The following is a 25,774-nucleotide window of genomic DNA, read 5'->3' on the forward strand; positions in this document are numbered from 1 at the left end:
AGACAGCACCTTATGATTTTCATTATAGAAAAATAGATAATATGTATCCAAATACTAGGCATAGTCCTGATAAGATTGACACATATGTTTCAAATGGTTGAGATAAAAATTTGTTTCTATTTATAGGTGCTGTTACAGTGTATTTGCTGTTTCTGGAATCAACATAAGCAATTTGTAACAGTTCTTTCAACTTTTTTTTGGGATTAAATACACAGCATTTTGTATCATTGCAATTTGGTGAAGGAAATTGTATCACTATAATCTGATGACACCTAGCGGCACAAAATTATAAGGTACTTTTAAATATGCATTTTTTAATATGTACTTTTTAGCTATGTATTCTTAATCATATATTTTAATCATGTGAATTTAATTGCACTAAATGCTTATGGCACAACTTGATGATGTCATGATGACACCCATTTTGGAGGGTATTGTGGGTATATAAATTGTTTTATCATCACAAGCACTTTTATCCTTGATAAAGGCCCCAATGCAGGCCGAAACGTTGGATGCACGATGATATGTGAATAAAAGCACCATTATTTATCAAAACTGGAGTGCTGGTCCATCCTTTGATGATTATATATATGACCCTATGGTGTTTTGTGCTGGCTTGGAGTCTCTGGTTAAGATGAATCTTAGCCACAAATTCTAAATGCCAGGGAATATTTATGGGAGTGTTGTCTGCATTTGGCTGCCTGGTGTTTCAATAATACAACATGATATACAGCACTAAAGCTTACATGAACATCAGATTAAAGCAAACTTACAGCAGCCTCCTCTTCTATAAAGTTAACACCATGTCCCTCGCTGATAGCTGCCCTGTACTCCTCATTCGCTTGCTCCTTTTCTTTAACCTGCCAGAAGGGTCCCCTTACATTAGTCACATCAAAGAAATGTTCATGAATGACAACAATATCCATGCTATCGAAATATATTCTACTGTACCTCTCCTATAAAGTGTCTTCCATTTATAAATGCTTCAAATCCACATACAGTTGCATTGCTGTCCAGTGGAAAAACATATTTAGCCTCTATGGGGTCCGTAGAATGACTTACATATGTCTGGAAAAGCGTAACCTAAACACAAATGTATTAATAAGTCATAGAGTTTATTTATGTCTGAATATAGTTTACACAAGCTCACCTACCTCTGCAGCGATATCTATTATTTTGCCTTTTACATGAACACTATCCAGAGGAATCTGCTTGCCATCAATGCTCTGAAGACCACGTTTTATTTTCTTCCAAGGTTCCACTCTCCACTCCCTTTCACTCTCTAATGAGGATAGTGTTAAGAAATAATTATAATGAAAGATAAGTGTGCTGTACAGTGCTGTAGTGCTTTATACATACAAATACACATACATAAGTGGCCAGTCAAAAAATCTGGTATCTAATGGAACTAACAGCCAGATATATAGATTATATATCCAGCACATGACAAGACATGGAAAGATCAAGCATCATTAGCAGCTCCATGGAACAATAAAACCATAGTACTGAGTTTAAACTGAAATGGATACTGACATCAAATTATTGCTACCTTTAATTACACCAGTTATTTTCTTTATAGAAGCTTTAAAACTGTTCCATTACATTAAAGGTTGTCATTTAATAGATTTATACATGATTTTATAAATTCAATGCATCTATTTACTTTGCCTTAGCTGTGCCTTTAATGAATTAATTTTCATCCACATCTACTTTGACTGTTGTGTTTTCCTAGGAAGTCACTAGGAACCCTGAAAAAATAAATTAATTAAAGGGATGGTTCACCTTTCAGTTAAATTTTAGAATCTTTTAGAATGGCCAGTTACAAGCAACTTTTGTATTGATCGTCATTTATTATTTTTATTATTTTTCAAAATGTTTGCCTTTTGCTACGGACTCTTTCCAGCTTTCAAATGGGGGTCACTGACCCCATCTAAAAACAAATACTCTGTGAAGCTACAAATATACTGTTACTGCTATTTTTTATTACTCGTCTTTCTATTCAGGCCTCTCCTATTCATATCCCAGTCTCTTATACAAATCAATGCATGGTTGCTAGGGTAATTTGGACCCTAGCAACCAGAGTGCTGAAACTGCAAACTGCACAGCTGCTGCATAAAAAACGAAATAACTCAAAGACCACAAATAATAAAAAATGAAAACCAATTGCAAATTGTCTCAGACTATCCCTCTCTACATCATACTAAAAGTTTATCTTAAGGTGAACAACCCCTTTAAATCACCTGATTTATCATCTGCTTGTACTTCTCCATCATCATCATCATCATCTGGCTGTATCTGTTCTCTTTCAATATCTTCCTCCATGTTCTCCAGCTGCATAAAAACCTGATTGTGTTCCATGTTCACGGTGTCTTTATCAGTGCAGAACTGAACCACATATCTCATTCTCACTTGATCCTTCTTATACACCACAAACTCATTATCCTGCCAAAGGAAAATACACCATAACGGTATTTATTGGAAATGATGAGTGTGTGTAGGGAGGAGGTATGACTTTAAATGGCCAAACACGTTATCAGTCACATTTAGTTATATAAAAGTTCATCCCCACTTCTGCTGATGCCAGTGGTACATGGAATGGACTCTGCAAGGCTTATTAACAATGTTAAAGGGGAACTCCACAAAAACACAACTTAAGCTTTTTGAAAAGTAAACATAACTTCAAGCAACTTTGCAATATACATCAATTAAAAAATATGCAGACTTTTCATGATTTTTTTTCTGACAGTTTCCTAAGCCTAGCCCCCTGCTCTCCTGCTGATCTGTCTGACTACTTTGCTGAGCTGGCTGACTACTGTTACTTTGTATCAGCAGCCATCTGTCCTCAGCCTGCATCCTCCAAACCCCACAATTCCCTGCACATGTGAATTCAATAAGGAACAGAAAATCATAGTTCAATGCATTGTGGGTTATGTAGTTCCTGCATGCTGTCTGTAAGCTGTGGAGAAGTTGTTACAATTTGTAACATCAGTGTCTAGTCCCTCCTTCCCTGCCAGGATTTCAAATGATGCAGAAAAAGTAGAACTGTTAAACAGCTGGATTTCAGCATAGAAAATGGCATTTATTCATACTTTTTGAAGAAACAGGTAACTGTGATGGAAATATTAGGGGTTTCTGTGTTATGTGGGCCCTTTATCAAATATTGGTTTGGAAGCCGGAGTTCACCTTTAAAAAAAAAACAGGTAAAATTATATCTGCTTACATAAAAGTCTGGTTTGTTTCATAAATGAGGCGCAAGTTTGATTGGTATTGCCAGTGGGGTTCCAGGCTATTCAACTGGAATAGAGGGATCTATAGGTACAGCACTCAAATGTAGCCCTATACTTACTATCCATCCAAGATGGGCAGCAAGTACAGGTCCCCATTGTGCCTGAATGTGCTGCACCTTAAACACAGTAAAAAAAAGCAGCTGCAATTGGTGTATGAGTGCTAGTATATAGAAGAATACATGTTTGTAAATGGGGGTTCTATGGCCACAATTTGGTGCCTAGTAATGAGCCCTTAAAGGACAAGAAAAGGGCAAACACAATAAGGGGTGTAGGGAAAGGCATACCTTATTACAGGCTAACAGTGGAATCAGTTAGCTGAAGCACGGCTCCTTTTAAAAGATTATTAGCCGATTACTTCCAAAAACCACAGTAACATCGCCCAAAAAGCATTGCACTGGTCTCAAGACCAAGACTGGCACAAATGCGCAATAGCTATTCTTTCATTTTGCCGCATGCACACATCCGATGTTTTGCGAAATCGCTGTTGTCCCCTGGACCTGACTGTGTCCGAAGTACAGCATAGCTATACTGGCCCTCCTCGCACATGCGCAGATCAATGGAAAGAACACGCACTGTGACATGATACGATTAAAGTAGAAGGAAAGGCTTGGTGCACTTGGGGGTGCCAAATGTTAGGTACCCCCAAGTGATTGTATTGACTTACCTGAAACTCCAGGCTGGTGCTCCTATCAGCAGAAAACTGCACCGGCCCAGGGTTAAACCAGTGAGCATCACAGAGCGATCTTCTTCTGTCTTCCGCCTTCTTCGCGCAGCTGAGCGTGCACAGTAGAATGAAAAGCCAAACTTTAACTAAAAAGTCTGGGATTTTTATTCAACTGCGCATGCGTTTGCCCCGGGAAATTCGTAGAAAGAGGAAAACAGAAGTGGATCGCTCCGTGGTGCTCACTGGTATAACCTCAGGCCGGTGCAGTTTTCTGCTGATAGGAGCACCAGCCTGGGGTTTCAGGTAAGTCAATACAATTACTTGGGGGTGCCTAACATTTGGCATCCCAAAGTGCACCAAGCCTTCCTTCTCCTTTAAAAATGTCGGCCGCAATCTTCTAATGAAGAGAAAAGCTAGAGGGAGAAATTATTGCCTTTACAGAAGGTATTTCCACAAAAAAAAGTCTCTGAGAGGATTATGCAACTATTTAAATGATCCACTTACTAAAAAACGGGCTTTCCTTGTCCTTTAAGTAAAACTGATTTTACCTACTATGCTCATGCTTATTATCAGCTGACACAACATTTCCGTTATTATTGCCAATGACAAAACAATTAATGCTTAATGATGCTTACTAGTTATTAGGAAAATGTATGTTTTATATTCTTTGCCTTTGATGCTACATATAGAATACCTCAAAATCAGATTCTGTGCCTGGAATTTGCCGGACACCATGAACACTGTGAAAGCCACTTGGAGCTGCAGTTAAACAAGAGTCCGTCTTGCAGACATCCTTGCAGTTACCGAGAGCCACATCACAGACCATGATCAGACGCGCCCCATTGGTTACAGCGGGTTCTGCATATTTAACACTTGTGCTGAAGAAAAACAACAGAAATTGGGTGTTATTTGATTATATGGGTACTTATTCATATACTTTTGTCAGTTTCATTCATCTTATCACATCCAGATTTTCTTACCCAGCACCCAAACAATAGAACGGTTTGTCTGAATAAAAACATATATTCTGGGAGGAACAATTCTAAATATGAACAGTGACGGACTGGCCCATCGGGATACCAGGAAAACTCCCGGTGGGTTCAGGTGACCATTTGGTCTATTTCATGTTCATTCCCTATTTATTTATGGGAATAAAGAGGCTAAATAATGGAAGAATAGAGTATAGTATGTAGAGATAGTAGTATGTAGTGATGTTGTTGTTTGAAGGGGCAAAAAGGCTGAACATAAAATGCACCAGGGAAAACAAATCTGCAGCCCTGTATTTTGGCGGATATAAGAAGGGTTTGCATTTGGTATTCCAGGTGTAATTAGGGTCTCACTCGTTTTGGAATTGGACATTCTGGTTTTAACACAGGCTGTCGGGTTCACACCTGGATACCTGGGTGTCAGTGTTCTGAATTTGCTACTTTAATCTGCCAATTATGTCATTGCACCACCCACTGATATCATGAGCCCACCCCTAAACAACATCCCCCACCCCTAAACATCATCTTCCCAGCCTCCTTATGTTACTGTCTCGATTCAAAGAGGAGTAAAGGTAGAACTTACTAAAACTCAAATGTATCTTGTTAAGCATTTTGTGGGAAAAAAACTTGAGTTTTTTGAGATTTATTATACCCTGATTCTGCAAAAAGCTTGAATTCAAAAATCCACCATCTCAGACCTGTCAAGGTCATATATAGGTCAATGGGAGATGTCCATTCCCAATTTGAAGATATTATGGTTTGTGCTGGGTTCAGCTCGATAATCTGATAAATGTGTTTTTTGGGCAAAAACACAAAAAAATCAAGCAATTTGGGAAAAAGGTCAGGAAAAATCATACAATTCGAATTTTTGCACAATTTTATCAGGTTTTTTCCCCCGATCCGATTTATTTGAGTAATTGTATTAATAAATTTGGCAAAATCAGGCATGGGAGTTTGGTTGAGCTTTATTTATTTTAATTATGAGATAAATTCGGATTTTAGTAAATAACCCCCAAAGTGTATTGAGAATATTGGCATCTCAAACCTTATGGAATCTCTGAAATAAATTCCACTTCCAAGATTTCCTGCATCGCCTCTCACTAAACCCAAATCATCTTCAACACATTTTGGCAATAGCAGCCCGCTGAGGAAAAATAAGACAACAATGAGAACATTTACTAATGAACCTCCATATGAATAATTACTTATCACTATAGATCACATAGGAAAAAAGGTGATAAACTTTAGTCAAACGCAGAGGGTTGCTGCAAAATAAGTGCTTTTATTGAACACTACATGTTTTGAGCTTTGCTCTTTGTCAAGAGGCGTCTGAATAATTTTGAAGCAAGACAGTTGTTATGCGCGTGTCAGGTATTGCTGGGGTTCGAGCCAGGGACCTTTGGGCTTCTGGCTCGATGCCTTGACCATTTGGCCAGGTGAGCAGCCTGTAGGGTTGCTTGCTAGGTATAACCTGGCTTCTGCAGTCCCAGCCCAGCTTCCGCCTGATTGGTCTCTCCAGCCCCAGCTCAGCTGCAGCCTGTTTGACATCTCCAGCCTCAACCCAGCTGCTACCTAGTTAATCAGCCAATCAGGGCTGACTCTTCCCTATTTAAGGGTAGCTCTTAGACCACTCCTTGCCAGAGCATTGTATTGTGTTCCTAGTACTGCGTCAGCGCCCCTAACTAGGTAGTTCTTGCTCTTGCCCCTTTTCCCTTGTTATTCTGCCTTGCCTTGCCTTGTCTTTCTGCCTGTCCTTGTCTTGCTTTATCTTATCTTGATCCGACCCTGCCTTGTACCTTGTCTCCCTCTCTTGCTATCCTGCTCCAGTCTCCCTCTCTTGCTATCCTGCTCCAGTCTCCCTCTCTTGCTATCCTGCTCCAGTCTCCCTCTCTTGCTATCCTGCTCCAGTCTCCCTCTCTTGCTATCCTGCTCCAGTCTCCCTCTCTTGCTATCCTGCTCCAGTCTCCCTCTCTTGCTATCCTGCTCCAGTCTCCCTCTCTTGCTATCCTGCTCCAGTCTCCCTCTCTTGCTATCCTGCTCCAGTCTCCCTCTCTTGCTATCCTGCTCCAGTCTCCCTCTCTTGCTATCCTGCTCCAGTCTCCCTCTCTTGCTATCCTGCTCCAGTCTCCCTCTCTTGCTATCCTGCTCCAGTCTCCCTCTCTTGCTATCCTGCTCCAGTCTCCCTCTCTTGCTATCCTGCTCCAGTCTCCCTCTCTTGCTATCCTGCTCCAGTCTCCCTCTCTTGCTATCGTGCTCCAGCCCTCTCTTGCTATCGTGCTCCAGTCCTCTCTTGCTATCGTGCTCCAGTCCTCTCTTGCTATCGTGCTCCAGTCTCCCTCTCTTGCTATCTTGCTCCAGTCTCCCTCTCTTGCTATCTTGCTCCAGTCTCCCTCTCTTGCTCCAGCCCTCTCTTGCTCCAGTCCTCTCTTGCTATCGTGCTCCAGTCCTCTCTTGCTCCAGTCCTCTCTTGCTCCAGTCCTCTCTTGCTATCCGCTCCTGTCTCCCTCTGCACTCTATCCCCCAGTTTGATCTACGCCCGCACCGTCCTGTCCCATCCAAGCTGTTCCACTCCTGCCCCATCCAGTCTGTTCCTGTTGAGTCGTCGCCCTCTTCTTCCTGCCTAGTCCACTCCTGATCTTCGCCCTCTCCGTCCTGTTCTGCACCTGATCCAGACTGACTCTTCGCCCTCATCAACCTGTTCCTGCTTTCCCTTCTAGTGTTCCCTAGGCACATACAGCTCCTGCCTCAAGGACTCGCCCTTTCCCTTCAGTCTACAGCGCCCCCTACCTAATCCTTGACAGAATGCTCTGGCCAAAAGAGTCTGCAAGGGCTGTTCCTGTGCCTTCTGACCGGATTCCCAAAAAGACTGAATATTCTATTTTGACCCGCAGATACTGTGATGGCTCCCCAAGTAAAATTCCTATCTTTCTAGAGGAAGTCCTGCTCCTTTCAGAGAAAAAACACTTTCTAAGTGCTCCTCCAGTCGAGCAAGTTTCGGAAATCATTTTCTTCCTGCTAGAAGGTGAAGCTCGTTCCTGGGCCGAGAACTTACTGTGCAGTAAATCCCCTATAATCTACGATACTGCTCAGTTTCTGTTGGCATTCCTGGATAAATTTGCCTCAGTTCCCAGGCCGGCCATCCCTCCACAGTCTGCTCCAGTTCCTGGGCCGGCCATCCCTCCACAGTCTGCTCCAGTTCCAGGGCCGGCTATCCCTCCGCAGTCTGCTCCAGTTCCAGGGCCGGCTATCCCTCCACAGTCTGCTCCAGTTCCAGGGCCGGCTATCCCTCCGCAGTCTGCTCCAGTTCCTGGGCCGGCCATCCCTCTGCAGTCTGCTCCAGTTCCTGGGCCGGCTATCCCTCCGCAGTCTGCTCCAGTTCCAGGGCCGGCTATCCCTCCGCAGTCTGCTCCAGTTCCAGGGCCGGCCATCCCTCCGCAGTCTGCTCCAGTTCCTGGGCCGGCCATCCCTCCGCAGTCTGCTCCAGTTCCTGGGCCGGCCATCCCTCCGCAGTCTGCTCCAGTTCCTGGGCCGGCCATCCCTCTGCAGTCTGCTCCAGTTCCTGGGCCGGCTATCCCTCCGCAGTCTGCTTCAGTTCCCGGGCCTACCCAGCAGCATCGGCTGGCCACAGCTCCAGAGGGGCCTACCCAGCAGCATCGGCTGGCCACAGCTCCAGAGGGGCCTACCCAGCAGCATCGGCTGGCCACAGCTCCAGAGGGGCCTACCCAGCAGCATCGGCTGGCCACAGCTCCAGAGGGACCTACCCAGCAGCATCGGCTGGCCACAGCTCCAGAGGGGCCTACCCAGCAGCATCGGCTGGCCACAGCTCCAGAGGGGCCTACCCAGCAGCATCGGCTGGCCACAGCTCCAGAGGGGCCTACCCAGCAGCATCGGCTGGCCACAGCTCCAGAGGGGCCTACCCAGCAGCATCGGCTGCCCACAGCTCCAGAGGGGCCTACCCAGCAGCATCGGCTGCCCCCAGCTCCAGAGGGGCCTACCCAGCAGCATCGGCTGCCCACAGTTCCAGTGGGGCCTTCCCTGCTGCTGCCATTGCCTTCAGCTCCAGAGCCAGTTCCCCAGCAGCCTCCGCTGCCCATGGCTTCAGCTAGGCTTCCCCGGCGACTGGCTCCCCACTGGCTGCCTCCTGCACTTGTGCTGGCTCCCCAGCAGCTGCCTCCTGCACCCATTCCTGATCCTGTGCCCCCAGAAGTGGGGCTTCTGCCTGATCCTGTGCCCCCAGAAGTGGGGCTTCTGCCTGATCCTGTGGCCCCGGAAGTGGGGCTTCTGCCTGATCCTGTGCCCCCAGAAGTGGGGCTTCGGCCTGATCCTGTGCCCCCAGAAGTGGGGCTTCTGCCTTGTCCTGTGCCCCGAGAAGGGGGGCTTCTGCCTTGTCCTGTGCCCCGAGAAGGGGGGCTTCTGCCTTGTCCTGTGCCCCGAGAAGGGGGGCTTCTGCCTTGTCCTGTGCCCCGAGAAGGGGGGCTTCTGCCTTGTCCTGTGCCCCGAGAAGGGGGGCTTCTGCCTTGTCCTGTGCCCCGAGAAGGGGGGCTTCTGCCTTGTCCTGTGCCCCGAGAAGGGGGGCTTCTGCCTTGTCCTGTGCCCCGAGAAGGGGGGCTTCTGCCTTGTCCTGTGCCCCGAGAAGGGGGGCTTCTGCCTTGTCCTGTGCCCCGAGAAGGGGGGCTTCTGCCTTGTCCTGTGCCCCGAGAAGGGGGGCTTCTGCCTTGTCCTGTGCCCCGAGAAGCGGGGCTTCTGCCGTGTCTTAACACAGTAACTGTACCAACTCATAAAATAATGTTCAAAACCCAGGCACTCATGTGGAGGGCACCCGCGAGGGTGGAGTTGCCTATACTGTTGCCAAGTCCCAGGGCACCCGTATGGGTGGCTCTGCCAAACACCTGGGCACCCGCCAGGGTGGCTCAACCGAGCATCAGAGCACCCGCGAGGGTGGCTCTTCCGAGCATCAGAGCACCCGCGAGGGTGGCTCTTCCGAGCATCAGAGCACCCGCCAGGGTGGCTCTTCCGAGCATCAGAGCACCCGCCAGGGTGGCTCTTCCGAGTCCCAGGGCACCCGCCAGGGTGGCTCTTCCGAGTCCCAGGGCACCCGCCAGGGTGGCTCTTCCGAGTCCCAGAGCACCCGCCAGGGTGGCTCTTCCGAGTCCCAGAGCACCCGCCAGGGTGGCTCTTCCGAGTCCCAGGGCACCAGCCAGGGTGGCTCTTCCAAGTCCCAGGGCACCCGCCAGGGTGGCTCTGCCGAGCATCAGGGCACCCGCCAGGGTGGCTCTGCCAAGTTCCAGGGTGGCTAATACAATAGCATTACCTTCTTGTTGGGCACCCATGTGGTTAGTTCTGCCCATAGCATTGCCAGTTCCCCAGGTGCACGAAAATGTTGGTCACTGTGGCGCCTGGGAGTCGCCTTGTGAGGGGGGGGATACTGTCAGGTATTGCTGGGGTTCGAGCCGGGGACCTTTGGGTTTCTGGCTCGATGCCTTGACCATTTGGCCAGGTGAGCAGCCTGTAGGGTTGCTTGCTAGGTATAACCTGGCTTCTGCAGTCCCAGCCCAGCTTCCGCCTGATTGGCCTCTCCAGCCCCAGCTCAGCTGCAGCCTGTTTGACATCTCCAGCCTCAACCCAGCTGCTACCTAGTTAATCAGCCAATCAGGGCTGACTCTTCCCTATTTAAGGGTAGCTCTTAGACCACTCCTTGCCAGAGCATTGTATTGTGTTCCTAGTACTGCAGCAGCGCCCCTAACTAGGTAGTTCTTGCTCTTGCCCCTTTTCCCTTGTTATTCTGCCTTGCCTTGCCTTGCCTTGTCTTTCTGCCTGTCCTTGTCTTGCTTTATCTTATCTTGATCCGACCCTGCCTTGTACCTTGTCTCCCTCTCTTGCTATCCTGCTCCAGTCTCCCTCTCTTGCTATCCTGCTCCAGTCTCCCTCTCTTGCTATCCTGCTCCAGTCTCCCTCTCTTGCTATCCTGCTCCAGTCTCCCTCTCTTGCTATCCTGCTCCAGTCTCCCTCTCTTGCTATCCTGCTCCAGTCTCCCTCTCTTGCTATCCTGCTCCAGTCTCCCTCTCTTGCTATCTTGCTCCAGTCTCCCTCTCTTGCTATCCTGCTCCAGTCTCCCTCTCTTGCTATCTTGCTCCAGTCTCCCTCTCTTGCTATCTTGCTCCAGCCCTCTCTTGCTCCAGTCCTCTCTTGCTATCGTGCTCCAGTCCTCTCTTGCTATCGTGCTCCAGTCCTCTCTTGCTATCGTGCTCCAGTCCTCTCTTGCTATCGTGCTCCAGTCCTCTCTTGCTATCGTGCTCCAGTCCTCTCTTGCTATCGTGCTCCAGTCCTCTCTTGCTATCGTGCTCCAGTCCTCTCTTGCTATCGTGCTCCAGTCCTCTCTTGCTATCGTGCTCCAGTCCTCTCTTGCTATCGTGCTCCAGTCTTCCTCTCTTGCTATCGTGCTCCAGTCTTCCTCTCTTGCTATCGTGCTCCAGTCTTCCTCTCTTGCTATCGTGCTCCAGTCTTCCTCTCTTGCTATCGTGCTCCAGTCTCCCTCTCTTGCTATCTTGCTCCAGCCCTCTCTTGCTCCAGTCCTCTCTTGCTATCGTGCTCCAGTCCTCTCTTGCTATCGTGCTCCAGTCCTCTCTTGCTATCGTGCTCCAGTCCTCTCTTGCTATCTTGCTCCAGTCCTCTCTTGCTCCAGTCCTCTCTTGCTATCCGCTCCTGTCTCCCTCTGCACTCTATCCCCCAGTTTGATCTACGCCCGCACCGTCCTGTCCCATCCAAGCTGTTCCACTCCTGCCCCATCCAGTCTGTTCCTGTTGAGTCGTCGCCCTCTTCTTCCTGCCTAGTCCACTCCTGATCTTCGCCCTCTCCATCCTGTTCTGCACCTGATCCAGACTGACTCTTCGCCCTCATCAACCTGTTCCTGCTTTCCCTTCTAGTGTTCCCTAGGCACATACAGCTCCTGCCTCAAGGACTCGCCCTTTCCCTTCAGTCTACAGCGCCCCCTACCTAATCCTTGACAGCGCGCGACTAGTGATGGGCGAATTTAGGCCGTTTCGATTTGCCAAAAAATTAGCAAATTTTCCGCATAGGATTTTTCGCCCGGGAATTTTCTCAACAGTTTCGCAAATTAATTTGCCGTTTCACTTCGCCGAAAAATGAGCGAAATTCGCGAAACGTCGTCGGCACCTCGTTTTTGACACCGGCATTTTCACAGCAGTTTCGCGAATTTATTCGCCGGTAGCGAATCATGGGAATTTGCCGCTAATTTGCGCCTGGCAAATAAATTCGCCCATCACTACGCGTGACTATTTTGATGCACAGGAAAAAAGAATTGCCGCATCGGATTTCATAAATTTATTTGCTGGCAGGGAAATGCAGAAATTTGATGTGAATTCGCGCCTGGCGAATTTATTTGCCCATAGCTAATTGAGACCCAATTTCATCTGTGACAATACTGACATATTTAAACAGTGGGCTTTAGTGGCCCTATAAAATGGTGATTAATCGAGCAGGTACATCTGACTCAGCTGTTTATCACACACAGCAACTTCAGGTTTAAAAGTGTATATTCTCTTTCTAAAATTCAGTTTTTTTATCATGGCATAAAAATCACACACTTACCGGGAAAGTATTCCAACAAAACTGTGAGGCGAGGAAGCATGAAAAAGGGACTTGACATTCCCAAGATTCCTTTGGAATTCTGTGGCTTCACTTAATTTTGAAACGCGGAATATTTTTATTATATTAATCGATTCTTCACTTTATAAAGAAAGAAGAATGAATATGATCATTTATTTGGAACCCTTTCTTTCCACATACACTTTTCTACAGATACACCAACATAATAAAACAGCACTAGAATTATGTGAAAGGCAGGCTTTTCAAATATATAAATCTATATTTATGTATACAACGCATAGCACATAAATATATTTTAAAATAGTTTTCATAATATTTACAACTAAAAACATGTGCAAGCTAGTTTTTAGCTAGCTCCCAGACTCATACAGTGCTACACAATATGTTGGCGCTATATAAATACATGTTAATAATAATATCTGATTGATGTCTGACAGACTGGAAAATAAATCCCTTTAGGGGACACACGCTCAGATTTGGGGAGATTAGTCGCCAAGCGACAAATCTTCTCTTCTTCGGGGCGACTAATCTCCCCAAACTGCTTCGTTTTCTGAAGTCGCCTGAAGTTGTCTCACGAGGAAACTTCGGGCGACTTTGGAAAACAAAGCTCTCCGAGTGCCATCCTGCCGACGATTTACATTCTAACCGGCAGAAAAACAGGAGAAGGCAGTTCAGGGAGATTAGTCCCCCGAATCTGAGCGTGTGTCTCTGCCCTTATGAAGTGTAAAATCTGACATAAGAGTTGCTGAAGAGGAAAAATACTGGTTAGGTTCTTAAAAAATGTCATTAAGCCAGACAGTAAAGGAGGGTCCTTTTAATAAGCACCCTTATACATCTCTACATACATACAGTAGTTGCAAAGTCTGTTTCCTACAATAACCCCCAAATACTTAAATTACCCCAAAACAATTCCGGTTTAGTCTATGAAGTGGTAACATCCTGCATAGAACCTTTTCTACATAATTTTGAGACCATACAGTACTTAAACCTCATTCGATTTAAAATCTATTAAAAAAAAAATGTATGTTTGTAATATCATATATGTTTTAATATCATATCCCTTAGAGGCCCACTCTAGAGGTTATTTAAGAAAAAATTCTCAAACTAATATTACTGACTCGAAAACTCGAATTAGACTCAAATTGAGTTTTTTCTCCAAAAAAAACGTCGATGTTGGGAAAGCTATTAACATCTTCAAATGGGTCACTGCAACTCTCCCATTGACTTATACATGAACTCGGCAGGTTTTAGGTGTCAAATAGTCAAATTCAATTGTTTCAAGTGTCAAGATTTGATACATCTCGATTTTCGAATTCAAATTAAAATTCGAATTGAGTTTGGATGATTCCCAATTCGAATTTGAGAGTTTTGACTAAAAAAATTTTCCGAAAATTCGAACTTGAATTTACAGTTCTATAGATGATTGTGTGTAAAATAGTTGTATATTATATTCTCAAAAAAGCATAGGAGCAGTGACCCCTAGTGCATGTAAAACTCACCTGCGCTGGTTCTTCAGAATTTGCTGTGACACCTGAAGGAACTCCTCAGACTCAGGATCAATGTGCTCTATTCTGCATTGCAGGGCACGGTACTTTGCAAAGCTGCTTGGGTTCAGATCTCCAAAGTTTATCTCACACACATTCACAATGTCTCGAATAATCTACGGTGTATAACAAAAGATAAGCCAATTGAAATACTAGGAAGGAAATCTTGATTTGAAGCAGGTTAAGATTTCACATACAGTTTATTACAGTAGGGATCCCCCCCGGATTTGGTTTGGGATTTGGACAAATTGGAGCCGTTTTCTGCAAGATTTGGCTCCATCCCTAAACAAGAATGAGAAAAATCTAGAATATATTTACGGTTGCCAGTTACTGTATCTTTAGGGAGCTTTGTTCATCAGTGGATGAGATAAGCAAGTGGTGATCCTTGAATGAAGACCTATCAGTTTTTGATTTATATCACACAGCTGAAAAACCATCTTTGCTTCAGATCACTTGAACAATACTTGGCACAACGATTGAGTCCATGTGCCTCTGGAACTGCTTCGGCTGACAGATCAGATGCCGTAGCTGAACACTCTCTAAATGGTCTACATGTTGCAATGAACATTGTTTAGTGCAATGTCTGGTGATTTAGAAACGGCCAAATATTTTGAAAACAATTGCTCTATGAATATTGCCCAGATGTTGCCCATAAGATTTCATTGTTTTTGCCATTACAAACCTACAAAAAAATAGGAATTCTCCGAATCCAGTATTCGGGATTCGGACAGAATTCGGCTTTTTTCAGCATTATTCAGATTCGGCCGAATCCTTCTGCCCGGCCGAGACTGAATCCTAATTTGCTTATGCAAATTAGGGAAAGAAAGGGAAATTGCATGACTTTTTGTCACAAAACAAGGAAGTAAAAAATGTTTTCCCCTTCCCCCCTCTAATTTGCTTATGCAAATTAGGATTCGGTACGGTATTCGGCCGAATCTTTCCCAAAGGATTCGGGGGGTTCGGCCGATTCCAAAATAGTGGATTCGTTGCATCCCTACAAAAAAAAAAAAAACCTGCGTTGCGGAAACCAGTGGTTGAATATAAGGAATTCTGATGGAAGAAGCCATTACTTTTACAGCACAGTGAATCTGGTTGTTCATGTCATGTGCTTGTTTATATGCTGACAATTGTACAAACCACTTAGGGGGTTATTTATTAAAGGTGGAACTTTAGAGTTTTTTAGACCTCAAATGAACTTGAATGGTTTCTAATTTAAAAAAAAACTTGAATGGAAAAAACTCGAACATCATGAAGGCTCAACATATTCAAATGACTCAAGGGACCTCTGCCACTGACTTCTACATGACCTTCACATATTTTTTTTTTATTCCGAAAAATGTATTTTTGATTCTAAAATAACAATTCATACCTTAATAAATCTGCCCCTTAAAGCACCCCCCATATGAATATGGTGCAATTACTGGCATAGTGGCAATAATCAGTAATGGGGCAATGGATGTTCAAGGCAGTGAATCCGAGACTTAAAGCTGATGAATATTTAAGATAAAATGTTCCATACCTGGCACAAATCCTGTTTTGTTGACAAAAGCTTCACATCAATATTGACCTGCATGGGTTCATTATGGGGAATGAGCTGATAAAACTCAGCCATTGCTTTCTTTATTTCAGCAGGATCTGTTCCTGTGTCCAGTGCTTTTCCAACCCAGAATAGAACTCCCTCCGCTTTGCTTACCTACGAATGAAATAAGCAGAGAAGAAAACATATACAGCTAAACCGATGGGAATCAAAAGTTTGTAATGAACGCCAAGGTAAACAGATATGTGATAATATTGAAGAAAATAATGAAACTGTAACCTACAGTAAGCAATGATTGGGTGGGCAGAAATGTTGGCAAAATATCAGCAACTGGCTATAATAATTTATTTACATTTATTGCAGTTATTTTTCATGATAATGAGGGTTACTGTAATGGAAGCCTACAACCCTTTATCATTTTATTTAACACAATGCAAGTGTAGTCTAGTCCATGCTGTTTATTTCCTAAAAGTTGGTACTTTATTCCAGCCAAATGTTTTCATAAAATGAAAGAAAATGAAATACAAAGCAAAGTTCCAATATACATTAATTAAACACTTTGGGGCACATTTACTATGGGTTGAATATCAAGGCTTAATATTAATTAAGCCTTGATATTCGACCCATAGTAAATGTGCCCCAAAGTGTTTAAATCCTTCGACTTCGAATATCGAAGTTGAAGGATTTACCGCATTTACTTCGATCAAACGATCAAAGGAAAAATCGTTCATTGAACGATTCGATGGATTTTTAATCCATCGATCAAACGATTTTCCTTCGATCAGAAATTACTTAGAAAGCCTATGGGGAAGGTCCCCATAGGCTTACATTGGTGCTCGGTAGGTTTTAGGTGGCGAAGTAGGTAGTTGAAGTTTTTTTTAAAGAGACAGTACTTCGACTATCGAATGGTCGAATGGTCGAAGGATTTTTAGTTCGAATCGTTCGATTCGAAGTCGTAGTCGAAGGTCGAAGTAGCCAATTCGATGGTCGAAGTAGCCAAAAAAATCCTTCGAAATGCGAAGTATTTTTCATTCTAATCCTTCACTCGAGCTAAGTAAATGTGCCCCTTTCTGTGTTTTTAAAGTTGTTTAAATGCCATTGCTATGTAAGGAGAAGTGGTCTCTCCCTTTCTATTCTCTGCACTGGTGGAAACAGCACTGAAGAAGCATGAAAGGTACAGTATTGTAGGAACTGGAGTCTTGCTGTGGCTTCTTCTACATTGCTATCATTGGGCGTCTTACAATACATTAACAAACAAAGGGCACAGGATGAAACAGTAGGATTCAGGTTAAGTTTAGCAGAGGGACAATATTATTTTTAAAGTTTCTATTTTGCAATTCAATTTTAACAAGACAGTGGGAGAAGGGGGGAACAGCCCCAGAGATGGGAAGGGAGGTCATGTTTAGTGTCCTGCAATACTCACGTCATTGAGACTGATGCTGTTTACTGGACGAGACAGAATCTTGTCTAAGTAACTGAGAGCCTCGGTCCAAACCATTTCCACAAAATACCTGACATCCAGAGAGAGTTTGGGCTGAATTATGTTGTCTTCAACTAACACCTATTGAAATGAACAGGAATCATGTAACTAGGACACATAAGCACTCATTGGCTAAATGCATGCACACATGCCTGCTGAAATGGGCACCAACCCACAAAAGTATGAATTTTGCACCAAATACCATCTGTCAGAGACACTCCGTCTCTGGAGAAACCACAGGTAAAGAGAAGCAGAGTCTAAGCCCAGCGTGCCATTAGTCTTAATCTTCATCTGCATATAGCACATTTTGCTAGTGTGTCATATTTGTCAACTGGGTGGGTTTTATAGATAAGAAAGTAGTACTTCATTTCTGGGCTGAATGGCTGATTTTCTTCTTTACCAGTGTAGCTGCCAGTATTTCCTTCAGATGTCTCAGTAACTAGACAAATCTCTATATTACAACCAAAGTAGTGGGAATCCTGAGAAAAAAAAACCTGGAAGTTTGAATTACTTTCCTTGCAGATGAGAAGAAGGTCTCCTCCCTGAACTATTATTCTTTATTTATCTTTATTTATCCCCAGCACTCTACAGAAATTATACATAATTTACACAAGTCCCTGCCCCAGCGGAGTTTACAATCATAGGTCCCCATTACATTTACACACCTTAAGGTGGCCATAGACGTAGAGATCCGCTCGTTTGAAAATGTCGCCAAACTAACAGATCTCTCCCCGATATGCCCACGTTGAAGCGGGTGATATCGGACTGATCCGATCGGATCATAATGGATCCGATACTGGTGGTTGGATAGTGGGACCGCATAGATGCACAGATGCAGCCGCGATCTGATGGGATTTTTTTAACCTGCCCGATCGGGATCTGGCTGACTTTCGGCCAGATATCGATCGGTGGAAGCCCGTCGGATGCCCCCACACACGGGCCAATAAGCTGCCGGCAGCTTTTATCAGCCATGTATGGGGCCTTTAGGGTCAGTTCTATCAGGAGCCAGTTAACCTGCCTGTATGTTTTAGGATTGTGGGAAGAAGCTGCAGTACCCGGAGGTAAACCCACACAAGCACAGGGAAAACATACAAATTCCTTGCAGCTAGAGTTAATGGGTGAGATATAGCCTATAAGAGTATTGCATAAAAAATGGAAATTTCAAGACCAAAACTAGATTTCCCAATACAAGATTCCCTCTGCTCTGCTCCCTATGGACTGTATAGCATATATCAGACATGCATCAAATCGGGATTGCTCTTACAAATTTGTGAATGATGCAAATAAGCAGTGTGAACAAAGAAAATTTGAAATTAACAAAGTAACCTGTACAGCAGAACTTTTTATGTTTTTATTTTGACAACTCTTTAGCAAGCCCCCTTTATACCAAAGAAAGGCACAGATAAATATCTATTTATATCAGTCACCTTGCTATAGTTCTAGTTATACAGGGTAGTACAGTACATATTCACTTTCAAATAAGGCCTTGTGTACAGATTTAAGCTCCTATAATGAGCTAGAACCCCAGTTGGGGAAGCCTGGACTACAGTTATTACAAACCATTGCATATTATTCTTGTTATTCAATATTAATCTTAGAATATATCACCTTCTGCAGTGTCCCTGATAGGAACTGGACAATATCAGCTGGAATGCTTTTTACTGTATGGTAGCCGTCCTTTTTTAATTCTTTGATGCTTTTCTCATACTTCTGACAAGCTAACTCAGCATTGTCTGCGAACTGAAAGCAGCGGTCACTCTGCAAAAACCAATGGGAGGGAATTTATAATCTTTTGAAAAGGAGCAAAAATCATGTGTTAAAGAGGTATTAACGAGGAATAAGTAAGCTGCCAGCAACCATAACAACTTTAAATGTCCTGTCGGAAAAATAATGGGTGGTTCACCTTTACATTAACTTTTAGTCAATTCTAAGCAGTTTTTCAATTGGTCTTTATTGTTTATAGTTTTTTTAATTATTTGACTCTTTCCTGCTTTTAAATGAGGGTCACTGATCCCGTCTACCAAATGCTTCATAAGGCTACATATTTTTTGTTGCTGCTACTTTTTATTATTCATCTTTCTATTCAGACCCTATCCCATTCAAATCCAGACTCTTATTCAAATAAATGCATGGTTGCTAGGGTAATTTAGACCCTAGCAGCCAGATTGCTATAATTTCTAACTCGAGAACTGCTAAATAAAAAGCTACATAACTCAACAACCACAAATAATAAAAAATGAAAACCAGTCTCAAATTGTCTCAGAATATCACTCTCTACAGTCTACATCAGTGATCCCCAACCAGTAGCTCGTGAGCAACATGTTGCTCTCTAACCCCTTGGATGTTGCTCCCAGTGGCCTCAAAGCAGGAGCTTATTTTTGAATTCCAGGCTTGGAGGCAAGTTTTGGTTGTATAAAAAATAGATGTACTGCCAAACAGAGCCTCAATGTAGGTTGACAATCCATATAGGGGCTACCAAATGGCCAATCACAGCCCTTATTTGGCAGCCCAAAACATTTTTCATGCTTGTGTTGCTCCCCAACTCCTTTTACTTCTGAATGTTGCTCACGGGTTCAAAAGGTTGGGGATCCCTGGTCTACATCATACTAAAAGTTAACACAAAGTTAACAACATTGATGATGAAACATGTAGAAAAATAAATATAGGCCCCCAAACTTTCCTGGACATTTTTACAAACATCAATTGTTCATCATTCAGCAACAGTTACCTCAGATCCATTGGAATGGCAGATTATTGTAGATATTTTGAATGAGAAAGATGTTGATGATGATTCTGGAAGGCACAACAGCACCAAAACAGCCACTTGTGGCCCCTTTAAAAGAAATTCAATTGAAATATATTTGTCTGCTATCTGCATTAGCCAAAAGCTGGCCACACAGTCAGAATGGGATATATACTGTATTTAAAGGACAAGGAAAGTTAAACTAAAGAAGTAGCTGGAAATGTTGTACATTATGTTTTGTGCTTCTGTACCAGCCCAAGGCAACCACAGCCCTTTAGCAGTAAAGATCTGTGACTCCAAAGATGCCCCAGTAGCTCCCCATCTTCTTTTCTGCTGATTCACTGCACATGCTCTGTGCTGCTGTCACTTACTGAGCTTAGGGACCCACTCACAATATACAGTACACATAGAATAGAAATGTCACAATATAAGGCTGATTAGTAATTAATACAGATAATTACTACATGGCAGCACAGAAACCAGTGCAATTAGCATCAGAATTTAGTAATCAGCCCTGTAGCATCAACTTATATTACAGACCAACTTCTTTTTCTGCTGGATAATTAGTGACAACCCCTAAGTTTAGCTTCTCAACAGCTGCTCAGAGCCCACTGAGCATGTGAGTGTCACAGACACTTTCCAAGATGGTGACCCCCTGTGACAAGTTTGAAGTCCTGGATCATTGCTGCTATTGACAAGCTGAAACTTTAGGCTGGTGCAATAAGTTCAGTATATAAAATATGGCATTTTTAGCCCTATTCATTTTAAGGGTTAAGTTCTCCTTTAAAGGGTTCCTTCACCCATAAACGGATATTTGCATTAATGTAATGAATGTGATAAAATGTAATTCTAAGCAACTCTCCAACATATATGTGTGTGTGTGCATGTGTGGTTGAAAAATTGTTTGCATTCAGGGTTTTGCTGAAATTGCATAATAGTGATTTAATGTAGTTGAAATATATTGCTCCTGCTATTATACAGGTATGGAGCCTAGTATCCAGAATTTTTGGGACCTGGGGTTTTCCGGATAACAGATGTTTCTGTAATTTGTATCTTCATATCTTAAGTTTACTAGACTTAAGTATGATAAATTAAATGAACTATTAAATAAACCCAATAGACTGGTTTTGCTTCCAATAAGGATTAATCACATCCTAGTTTGGATCAAGTAAAAGGTACAGGTATGGGACCTGCTATCCAGAATGTTCAGGACCTGGGGTTTTCCAGATAAATCTTGCCGAAATTTGGATCTTCATACTTTAAGTCTACAAGAAAATCATGCAAACATTAAATAAACCCAATAGGCTGGTTTTGCCTCCAATAAGGATTAATTATATCTTAGTCGGGATCAAGTACAAGCTACTGTTTTATTATTACAGAGAAAAAGGAAATCAATTTGAAACATTTGGATTATCTGATTATAATGGAGTATATGGGAGACGGCCCTTCCGTAATTAGGAGCTTTCTGGATAATAGGTTTCCGGATAACGGATCCCATACCTGTACCATATTATTATTATTACTACAGAGAAATGGAAATCACTTTTAAATATTTGGATTATTTGATTATAATGGAGTCTATGGGAGACGGCTTTACCATAATGCGGAGCTTTCTGGATAATGGATCCCATACCTGTACTAGCTATCGCCAAAAAAAAGTTTTACCATTTAAATATCACATATTAAATATCACATCACTCTTTAATTATTACAGTGTAGATGTTTAAACAGGGCTCTATGGGACATGTCTATGCCATATTTCACTGCATTTTGGATAACTGGTTCCCGCATAATAGTATACGGTATGTGTATAGAAGTGCGTGAGAGTCAGAAAGGCATTAGTAAAAAGCCGAGGAGACAGTGCAGCAACATAGCGACGTTGTTTTCCATTTCTTAAATGGAATGTTTCAGATAACATTTTGAAGGTATAAGCACTTACTTTTTGAAGGAAACTGTATTTTGCCACTTCAGTATCTGGAAAGTCATCAATGTTATTTTCGTTGTCGTCGCTAAAACAACGAAACATACAATTAGAAAACCAGTGTTAGCTACCGACGCCCCATGCATTCCCCTATTAATTTGCATTGCTAAATAGTAGAGCAGAATCATTTGAAATCATTGTGTTACATTCTGAAAAATTGTTTGCAGTTCCACATAATGGGATTGTTAGACTAAAAAATGGAACATGTAACAATTTTTAATTTGCCATTGTAGCCATCTGCTTCTTTCTGCACTTCTGGTTCTGATTCTTCAAACAATGTTGCAAGAGTCAGCTCTCCTCCAGTCAAGTCCCCAATACCCATAATGCCTTCCATGCTTCTTCACAATTCACAGGCCCGGATTTGTGGCTAGGCCACAAAGGCCTGGGCCTAGGGCAGCAAAGTAACAGGGGGTGGCATGCCACTCCGGCCACTTTCTCAGGAGCACTGGGGATGCGCAGTTCCCCAGTGCTCCGGCTCCTCTTTCATGCTCCTTGCGTATGTGTAGGTAGTGCAGGCAGGCACTAGGACCATGCGGCCTAGGGGCACCCGCCTGTGAAATCCGGCCCTGACAATTCATAGTGAATTTATAGACTAGAGCTTGCCCCGCCCCTTTCATGACATCACCGCGGGGAGGGCGGGCTTATAAATAGAGGGAATGGAGCAGGCCGGGTTAGGATTGGGAGGATGCAGGTCAATGAAAACTGGACCCGCACATCACCGGCTTCTACTACACTGTTTCAACAGTCAGAACCAGTACAGCCAATCAGTCCATGAGCAGGACTGCCCTATAGATACCTCTGGACTAAAACAAATAACATTAGTAGACTTGGCTGTATGTAGTACTAGAAAAGAATTAGCAAGGGTCCTGAAAGCAAAGTGGCACAACATCATCCTGGTCTGGCACAGGGCCTCAGTTTCAGACTACACAGGGTCCTTCCTCAGTTGGGTGTTAGACACAATCATAAACAGTGACAGTGTAACGCTAAATAACCCCTCCACATCAAAACATTGATACATTTTTAACAATAGTAAAATACACTGGTTATTGAGATATAAATACCTGTCCAGTAATTCATTTGTCTTGATAGGGTGCATAATATTCCTGTGTTCTGTTGGAATAAAGTTTTTAGTTTTAGTTTTTAGTTTCTATTAATATGATTAGATATATGTTCTAAGCAATTGATTGGATTTCATTTTAATGGAGAAGGAGTGTCAGCCTTGGGTAGTAGGCAAGTGACTAAAATTATTGGGAGTAACTAAGAACTTGGAATCCCCCCATTGATTTTACCTTTCCTTCTCCTTTAAAATAGTATGGCAAAACAATAAATAAATGAAACCTAAGTGCTTCACCAAATTACGCCCTATTAATGCAGGGCTGCATTTATATAAAGGCACAGAGGGTCTGTGCATGGAACAGCAGCTTTAAAGAAGAACTAAAGCTTAACTAAAGAAGTAGGGTAGAAATCTGTACATTATGTTTTGGGTTTCTGTATCAGCCCAAGGCAACCACAGCCCAGAGTAACAGAGATCTGTGTCTCCAAAGATGCCCCAATAGCTCCCCATCTTATTTTCTGCTGATTCACTGCACATGCTCTGTGCTGCTGTCACTTACTGAGCTTAGGGAGCCACTCACAATATACAGTACACATAGAATAGAAATGTCACAATATAAGGCTGATTAGTAATTAATACAGATAATTACTACATGGCAGCACAGAAACCAGTGCAATTAGCATCAGTATTTAATAATCAGCCCTGTAGCATCAGCTTATATTACAGGCCAACTTCATTTTCTGCTGGATAATTAGTGACGACCCCTAAGCTTAGCTTCTCAACAGCCGCTCAGAGCCCACTGAGCATGTGAGTGTCACAGACACTTTCCAAGATGGTGACCCCCCTGTGACAAGTTTGTAGTCCTGGATCATTTCTGCTATTGAGAAGCTGAAACTTTAGGCTGGTGCAATAAGTTCAGTATATAAAATATGGTATTTTTAGCCATATTCCTTTTTAGGGTTTAGTTCTCCTTTAAAGGGTGGCCCTTGGGTGCCACCCCTCCAACAGCTGCCACACCTTGCTGTCTAAATCTGGTGGTGGACTTGAGGGGCCTCGTTATTGGTGCGCAGTGATGTCATACACACACACACAGTTGGGGGCTGAGGGGGAAGTCCATAGAACTGGTAGCTAAGATGGCATTGGACCAAAATACAGCCCTGACCACTTGTAAAAATATTATCTTATTATCTCTTTTAGTTCACTATCTGGGTAGATAAAGAATGTGCACAGGCAATCAAATGATCTGTATTTTTCATAAAGGTCAAGCATGACGTTGCAAGATAATGTCCATGGTCAAGTGAAATGTGATCTAACAGCTTGCATAGATCTGAAATGATAACACTGTGACAGCCGAACTGCTTGACATGATTTAATCTCAGTAACATATCAAATGTGAGTTAAAAAATGAAAGGCCATTAGTGATGTTTGAATTCATTGACCCAAATCACGAAATGGCAAAAAAGTTGCCAAATGCATTGAAGTCCGTGGGAGCTTTTTAACTCACCATTTTTCAAACCATCAAACCAATTTTTGGACATTTTTTTATGGGGAAATATTTTGCTCAAGTCCACTATAGTGTCTGGCATTTACATAAAGTGCAAAGCCTCACCAGTTTCCATCATCCTGTGCAGTATTTCTTTCAAATAGCAAATTAAGTCTTACTAAGGAAAAACATTTAATAATAAATCTTCTAAAAAAAACAATTAATCCCAAGAAAATCAATGGACACTCTTACCTTGCAACCTTTCTGCTTGTTTCTTACCTGGTGGTGGCACGTCCTTTGGATATTGATAATCTTGTATCAGTCTTTGCTTTCCTAAACATTCCCGCACAAAATCAACATCCACGATGAGAATCTGATGCTTCTGGACAGTTTTCAGTTGGGAATCACTTAGAGAGCCAGTGGTATCCACCAACACATGAGTGCACTAAAAAACAAGGAGCATTCACAATATACAGAGGTGAAAGAAAGTCGTAAGCTATATGGCTTTTACTGTGCCTGTGTGTGATAGTGAGAAATCAAGTGTAGCCTTATACAAATGAGATTTGTTTATTACTGTATACATGGAAAAATATGTCAGTTTCATTTATTTTTAAATCTTCAATTTTGGGTTTCTGAACCAACCTAGGGCCACCATAGCCCTTTAGCAGTGAATACATGGACCTCCCAAGTAGCTCCCCTTTTCTGCTAATTCTTTAAAAAAAAAAGCATTGGTCGTAAGTGCCCCCCTTTTCTAACAGAATAAGCAAATACACCCCATTATACTGTATATGTGTGCTGATCTATTCTCTGCTTCATCTAGTTTTCTATAAAAGCAGAAACAGAGACGTGATGGCCTAACTCATTTACTAATATTCAGATTTCTTTCTATTTCACAAATCATATCTTTTCTCTAAAAATGTGTGTTTTTTATTTCTCTAAAACTCTAAATTTTTTATATTTATGAAGTTTAAAAACCATGGAAAACTCAAATACAAAACTTCACCAAGTAAAAGCATTTTAGGTCCCATAGAATTCAATGGGAGCTGCACTGATCTATTTTAGCCATTCAGACTTTCTCTGTCATCATATGGGGACACAGGGACGATGGGGTTAAGCTCCACCCTCCAGGAGGCAGGACACTTACTAATAAATTTGTGGGCGTGCCTAACCGGCTTAACCCCCACACTCCAGCTTATCCAATCAGTTTTTTAAGTGTCCTGTTACCAGGAGGATGGACGTCCAGCGATGTTAGTCAAGGATGACTATTCTCTTCCTGGGGTCTTACTCTGGGCAGCGTATGTTTGTCCTTAGTACAGTCCCAGTATTCTCCGCCCACTGGGGTCATTTCCTAGCCGCTATAGGCTATAACGACCACCCAGACATATCCCT

General features: G+C 43.0%; 1 protein-coding gene across 2 annotated transcripts in view; it reads right to left on the bottom strand.

Moving 5' to 3' along the window:
• Positions 1–25,774, bottom strand: part of LOC108708727 (protein mono-ADP-ribosyltransferase PARP4) — a 75,099-nt gene that overhangs the window by 31,063 nt on the left and 18,262 nt on the right. For both annotated transcript variants that reach the window (XR_005965521.1, XM_041582677.1), the window contains exons 3-17: positions 24,665–24,830; positions 22,910–22,958; positions 21,807–21,876; positions 19,853–19,957; positions 18,733–18,882; positions 17,068–17,205; positions 15,627–15,800; positions 14,063–14,223; positions 12,546–12,683; positions 5,983–6,081; positions 4,646–4,829; positions 2,241–2,442; positions 1,155–1,282; positions 952–1,083; positions 774–860 (exon numbers count right to left, since the gene is read on the bottom strand). Coding sequence is in view for 1 of the 2 variants with exons in the window: in XM_041582677.1 (XP_041438611.1) it covers positions 774–860; positions 952–1,083; positions 1,155–1,282; positions 2,241–2,442; positions 4,646–4,829; positions 5,983–6,081; positions 12,546–12,683; positions 14,063–14,223; positions 15,627–15,800; positions 17,068–17,205; positions 18,733–18,882; positions 19,853–19,957; positions 21,807–21,876; positions 22,910–22,958; positions 24,665–24,830 (1,983 nt within the window). In the remaining variant the exon portion in view is untranslated. The remainder of the gene's footprint in view (positions 1–773; positions 861–951; positions 1,084–1,154; positions 1,283–2,240; positions 2,443–4,645; positions 4,830–5,982; positions 6,082–12,545; positions 12,684–14,062; positions 14,224–15,626; positions 15,801–17,067; positions 17,206–18,732; positions 18,883–19,852; positions 19,958–21,806; positions 21,877–22,909; positions 22,959–24,664; positions 24,831–25,774) is intronic.

The sequence above is a fragment of the Xenopus laevis genome, chromosome 2L (genome assembly GCF_017654675.1).
Source record: "Xenopus laevis strain J_2021 chromosome 2L, Xenopus_laevis_v10.1, whole genome shotgun sequence".
In the NCBI taxonomy this organism is placed as follows: Eukaryota; Metazoa; Chordata; class Amphibia; order Anura; family Pipidae; genus Xenopus; species Xenopus laevis.